Genomic DNA, 6,533 nt, shown 5'->3' with positions numbered 1-6,533 from the left:
CTCCATCCAGATTTCACAGACAACTAGCAGGATGAGAGATCGAACTCTCTTTTTAGGACATTGGGTGTATTTGCTAGGTTCTCCCACCACTATTGGACTGTATGGGCTTCCTCCCATTGGGCCGGGGCGACAGCAACGCGAGATCCGTGGGTGCTGGCCTCTCCTCATGCTCGTCTGGGGACAGCAGCCGGAGTTGAGGGTGGTGGCTAGAGTTGAAGAAGATGGAGGTGGGTTTAGTTTTGTGTTGCACTTTGTTGTATTAAGGTGTTTCATTTTGTTTTGATTCGATGTTGCATATATTGATTTTTCATGTTGCAATCGATATGTTTCGATTGCATTTGGTTGAAACACTTTCGTCGATGCAATCAAACATTTTTCCTTGATTGATAAAACATCTGAAACATTCTCAGTGAAACATTTTGCAACAATACAGTGCAACAATCGTATGATGTTTCGGCTTTTTATATTTTTTGTTGCACTTTATTGTATTAAGTTGTTTCATTCCATTTTGACTTGATGTTTTGCATGAATTGATTTCTTGGTGTTACAATCCGCCAATCCGTATTGTTGAATATTGCATTTGGTTGAAACAATTTTCCTCAAACGCTGAAATATTATTTTCTAGGAGTGAAACATTTGAAATATTTTTTTTGAGGGATGAAACATGTGAAGCATTCCTCGGTAATACGGTGCAACACCGTCCGACGATTTGCAACACATTGGACGTCCGATCCGTAGCTGGCTCCGCCTCCGTGTTTTAGTTTAATCCCATCACATTCTCGCAGCAAATGTGATGTGAGCAGCCCAGCTAACTCTTTGGGCCGTCGTGGTGCATTTTACTGGGCCATGAGCTGCAGTCCGTTTCGGTTTCGGCCCATGTAGCCCAACTTCTCACCAGAGCCGCAGCCACGTCTCGGCGACTTCGCCGCCGCCACAGCAGCCGCCACGGTTCCCTTCCCTTCGCCGTCGTCGACCACCGGAGTCCGGAGTGGCGGCGGCGGGATGTTCTAGAAGAAGGATGCATGGTCCGGAGTCCGGGGCAACCTTTGCCGCAGAGGTCGGCGTCAGCAGGTGAGCTTACTGCCTTATGAGCTTCGATTGCTAGATCAATCGTCTGAACTTTGGTGGGGGATCAGAGTAAGGGGATTTGGGGATAACTAACAGAATCTTGAATTTTACTGGGGATTTCGCCTCCGCCAGATGCGTGGGAGGATTTCACATCCGCGCGTAAGCACTAGGTAAAATTCGCCCACCTCCTTTTTTTTTTTTCGCGATTCCATGTAGAAGAATCACTTCAGTGCTTATGTCTGAATACCTTTTGTTCGGTTTGATGAAAAATCTCGCAGTAATTCCTAGGCAGTTCTCTGTATCAAGTAGGATTTGTATCATTCCCCCTTATAATGTTCATCTCATATGTCTGCTGATACTGAATTTATGTCAGTAAGCTAGCTGCATGTTTTTTCGTTACATACTGCATAGTTAGCTAAAAGAGGCTTTAATTATGGAGGGATGATGCTTCTAGGCCGATGTTTACTTGTTAAAGGATTATTGACAACGATGGTAATTAATGGGTGCCAAGTGAGAACATATTCCTTTATGCAGGGCATTTCTTGATTGGGATGGTGTTTGATCTTGAGAATATTCAGGCGTTATATCTGACGGAAACAAGGGGGGAAAGGGTAAACATTAGGCAATAATACCAAGTTTTTCTTGCACAAGGCAGATAAGACAAACACAGGAATTGTACACAGGCATTAGTTCAAGAGCCCCACTAATGAAGGAAATTAAACCCATGACAGTTGGGAAGGGAGACAAACAAGCAAACATACTAAATATTGGTGCTACAATGCAAGCCAACAATTGGTGCATGGAAGAGGAGTAAGAGCCCCTTCAGCATCTTTATTCGATACTAGATACTAGATACAAGTTGAAGTACTTCAGAAGTAGCTGGAGAAGCAACGTCAACAGGCAATTCAAAGTGGAAAAGAAATAGCAATGTTAAGCATCCTTTTCCTCCAGGGCACACAATGAGTTGAAGCCATGGCAGTTTATTCAGTTTGCTTCATCCGTAGGCACCAGTCCTTGTGCATGATTAGTTCCCTGCTGCTGGAATGTGCTTCAGACTGGGGTCATTGGGGTGTGCACTGATGTCATGCAGAATCACTCCAATCTTCTCCGTGTCACAGTCACCGTGAAGCTGGAGCTCCCTGAAGCTTAGGAGGTGATCGATCCCGACAAGAGAATCCATTATGGTGAAACGCCAGACCAACCTCTCGAGCCTAGGAGCTGCTCCCTCATCGAACCTGATGCTGACAATGTCTGAGTTCTCGATCAAAAGAAACTGGAGGTTTCTGAATTCCCTTCCGGAGATGGTGAGGTTGCCTGGGATGTATGACCTGTGTCGGAGCCTGAGATAGCGCAAGCCCACGAGCTTGCCCAGGACATGGATAGCACTCTCTGTCAGGGAGGTATCACGCAGAGTAACCTTGGTAAGTTTGTGGAGATGTTCTATCCACAGAGGCAATCCACTTCTGATGCCAGAGATTGTCAGGCTCTCGAGAAACCTTGGGAGTGTGGCATCCATCATGCTCATGTCAAAGCCCTTGCTTCCATCATCGGCAGAAGATGATCTGATTTGGACGGACAGAGAGCGTAGGCACTTGTGCAACGTGCCGATTACATGAAGCAAACAATCAGAACCATCCTTATCAGCATCATGGAAGACCACACCTAATTTCCTCAGCTTCAGTAGCTGGCTAACAGCAGTCAACTCCTTTCCACCATGTGAAACTTCAATATGGGATAGTATCTCCATGTTTCTCATCTTCCCAATTCGGTGGGGAATGTGGACGGCAGAGAATGATTCCTGTTGCCTGACGATGTCTTCACTTGGACAGACAGTATGGCCTGAGAGCAAATGCTTGAGCCTAGGGAGCACTAAAGATTTCCTGGGGAAGACACTGACATTCGTCTGCCTGATGTCTAGCGTTTCCAAGTGGATCAGCTTCTCCATTTCCTTCGGCAGTTCGGTGACATCTGTATCCCGCAGGCTCAAATACTTGAGCGAATATATGCCACAGATGTTCTTCAGGTGGCGCCTCTTCAAACCTTTGCAGCTATCCAAATCTAGCACTTTGAGCAGACACAGCAAAGAAGACGATGGCAGGGACTTGAGAAAGGTAAGAATATCATCGATAGGTTCAGACAGAGATATATGCAACTTTGTGCTGAAGCGGATTGAAAGATGGCGAGCCAGTTCTCGTGGTGCCAAAACCGTGACAACAAAAGTAGTATCATATCCTCCGGATACCAGATCAGTAATGACATCATGAACCAAGTCAAGTACCGTGCAGGTCTTGACCTTGCCTGAAGCATCAATGTCGCTTGGACAGAGAAGCAGCCTGCCAACAAGGGAATCAAAACAGTTATCAGCTTGTTCTAGTGCATTCATTTCTTGTCCGTCAGTGATGAGGCCTTCAACAATCCATCGTCTTACTAAGCTGGTCCTCCTGATTTTGTAGCCAGGTGGGAAAATAGATAGATACAGCATGCAACTCCGATACTTATTAGGCATATCAAAGTAGCATAACTCTACCATCTTCTTAGGCCAGTAATCATGCAGTGATCCTCTATTGCCTAGTGCATCGTACACTTGGCTTGAAGAACCACTCTCATTATAATACAGAAACCGAAGGAGCATCTTCATAAAGTAGATTTGAGGTTCAAGATAGATCAACATGCATGGTAGAATTTTCCGTAGCCAACCTTCCCTTTCATGTTTAAGCAGAGATATAGCTCTACTGAGGAAGAAGTTGAGAACATGACCGGAGCTATCTGGATTGAAGGTTTTATACGGAGAGAAAGTCTGGGCCACTTTATCATCATTATCTGTTGTGACTATAATGGCACTACCAGCAGGACAATCATCTGGGAAAGCAAGCTTTATATGATCCCAGATCAATTTGTCACGGACATCGTGAAGAATAACAAGGAAGATTTTACCTCTCAAATAGCACCGAATCTTCTCCACCAGCTCCTCCTCGTTCCAGCCATCCATTTCACTCCTGAACTTGTTCAGAGGGAGAACAACCTGACATAGTATATCTTTTAATATCTGAACGTGAGATTGAGCTCCGTTGACAGTGATCCAGGCCTTGCAGTCAAATAAGATGGCGACGGAGGAGTCCTGGTAAACTCTTTCAGCAATGATCTTACCGGCTTCCACGCCGACTCCCACAATAGGTATGAGCCTGGGCCCTGCAGATTGATCCTCCATGAGCCATCTGATCAGCTCGTTTACAGTGCTCTTCTTCAGGTTGGCTGGTGGTTCAGCGAAAGCAAAAGAACGTCTCCAAGCAGTTTCATCTCCATGTTCACCATCGTCATCCTGTTCCCACAATTGACTTAAGGTGTCAAAGCGGGGGCAAATATCATACGTTTTCCGCCGGTCGTTCACCTCACTCAGTCGGACCTTGATGTCTTGGATCCGCGAGGCCAGCCGGTGGCAGACGGAAAGGTTCCGGACAAGACGGGAGACTCGCTGGAAGTGGCTGAGGAGGCCCTTGGATGGCGGCCGGCCGGCTGCGACACACTGCGCATACTGCTCAACGCAGTCCTGACAGTCGTGGGCGAGTTCCACCGCCTGCTTGATCCATGGCGCGCACTTGTTGTAGTGGTGGCGGTCGAGGGTGCTGGCCTGCTGTTTCAGGAGCAGCAGGAGGAAGGCGTCCATCATCTCCATCTCGTCCTTGATGAACTGCATGTCGCGGCGGACGCGGCCAAGCAGCCGTGCCTTGTCAGCGAGCACGGTGCTGATGCGGCCCAGCAGCGTGTCGAGGACGCCCTTGACTGAGCCGATCACGAGCTGATCTGCCATCGCCGGCGGCCACAAAGATCGATTTGCATTTGCTGGTTGGTTTCAGTGGGTGGTGATCACTCCAAGCAAGCTAAGGGAGTGAAGCTAAATAGCAGGAGTACTTGGCTAGCTAGCGCTGCACCTGCACGTGGAGTGGCTCGCATTCGTTGTATGGCTGACCCATCCTCCGCTGACCTTAATTGTGGATTAGTTTTAACATGGAACGCGTGGTTGACTTTCTCCAAATATTATTACGCGTAATCGTGTCGTCCTAGGTAGCTTGATGCCCTTGTATCTTATCTTATCTTATCTTATATATCTTTACCTACTTAAAACATTGGTTGGTAGTGTTTCTGCCCTCCATTAGATGTTTCTGTCATCCGTCCGTACGCGCCGAAAAAAGAGGTGAAGGCACTGTAGTGTCGAGAAGGAAAAGTAGACTTCTGCTGTGACTTTTTGTCCTTAGCCCGATTGAAGGAAGGACGTAAACTGGACTTCAAAAAGAACGCGGGCCGGAAAAAGACAAAGGAAAAAAGGCTGGTTTGCGAAGAGATGAAATCTGGACTTTTTCTGGAGAGCAGAAAGGTTGGGCTGGATTCGGCCCTGATCTTGGAAGGAGAATTAAATTACTTTTTCAATCTCTATCTCTTCTCTACTATTTAAAAAGAAAAAAGTTCACAAGAAAAATTCCTCCAAAATTCCTAAAATTCCTCCAAAAAAAAAGGTTCGCGAAAAAAAAAGTTCCGCGCAACGTTAAAAAATGGTCCAATTTAAAAAAATCTCTATCTCTCCTATTTAAAAAGACAAAAATGTTTTCATCGTCCGTCTGGAAAAAAAGTTCGCAAGAAAAATTCCTCCAAAATTCCAAAAATTCCTCCAAAAAAAAGGTACACAGAAAAAAAAGTTCTGCGCAACGTTTAAAAATGGTCCGATTTAAAAAAACCGGTTCGACATTTTCAGCTTTTCCAAAAATTTCTCAAACTCAATTCGGAAATTTAAAAGCAAATTCAATTTTCCTTTTTTGAATTACTTTTTTATCAGTATTCCCATGTTTAAAATTCATTCAAATTCTCATATATCAAAATCCACCTAAAGATGAAAAAGTTTATATAAACCGCGCGAGAAAAAAACGTCGTTTATAAAAAAACCGCTCCGAAAAAACTGTTAGAAAAAACGCCGTTTACAGAAAAAGATCGAAAAAACCATCTGACTCAATGCGAGAAAAAAACCGCCGTTTATAAAAAAAATATTTCAAGAAAACTGTCCAACTCAACATGAGAAAAAACCACCGATTATAAGAAATCCATTTCGAAAAAACCGTCCGACTCAACGTGAGAAAAAAAACACCATTTATAAAAAAAAGCCTAAAAAAGGCAATCGTAAAAAAATTTAAAAAGAATAAAAAAATATCCGATTTGTATGGCAACGCAAAAAAAGCCCATAAAAATTACAAAATTAACATAGTTATACATCATTGAGTATGGCTCTACTTATAGCTAAAGGCCTAGGCGAAAGATAGGAGTGAACTGAAATACATAGTGGGCTTCTATTTTATTTATAAGGTATAAACTATTTATCGACTATATAACACGGGTTTTTTTTGTTATCCGTAGCAACGCACGAGCATTTTTGCTAGTAATACTTAAAAAATCCATAACTTTCCGATCGTCGCCAAGGC

General features: G+C 44.4%; 1 protein-coding gene and 1 long non-coding RNA gene across 2 annotated transcripts; one reads left to right on the top strand and one right to left on the bottom strand.

Annotated features, from left to right (window-relative positions):
• Window positions 1-865: 865 nt before the first annotated feature.
• LOC136354106 (uncharacterized) lies at window positions 866-1,359 on the top strand. The gene is made up of 2 exons (XR_010737857.1): window positions 866-1,071; window positions 1,201-1,359. It is a non-coding gene; the product is annotated as an uncharacterized lncRNA (long non-coding RNA).
• A 327-nt stretch (window positions 1,360-1,686) lies between these two features.
• On the bottom strand, window positions 1,687-5,212 carry LOC9266389 (disease resistance protein PIK6-NP-like). Its single transcript, XM_015759844.3, has one exon. The coding sequence runs from the start codon at window positions 4,874-4,876 to the stop codon at window positions 2,093-2,095; it is 2,784 nt and encodes a 927-aa protein (XP_015615330.1). The 5' UTR covers window positions 4,877-5,212; the 3' UTR covers window positions 1,687-2,092.
• Window positions 5,213-6,533: the final 1,321 nt, after the last annotated feature.

The sequence above is a fragment of the Oryza sativa genome, chromosome 11, assembly GCF_034140825.1.
Source record: "Oryza sativa Japonica Group chromosome 11, ASM3414082v1".
NCBI classification, from domain to species: domain Eukaryota; kingdom Viridiplantae; phylum Streptophyta; class Magnoliopsida; order Poales; family Poaceae; genus Oryza; species Oryza sativa.
Note: the sequence above shows the minus strand (reverse complement) of the source record. Positions and strands in the feature narration are given on the sequence as shown.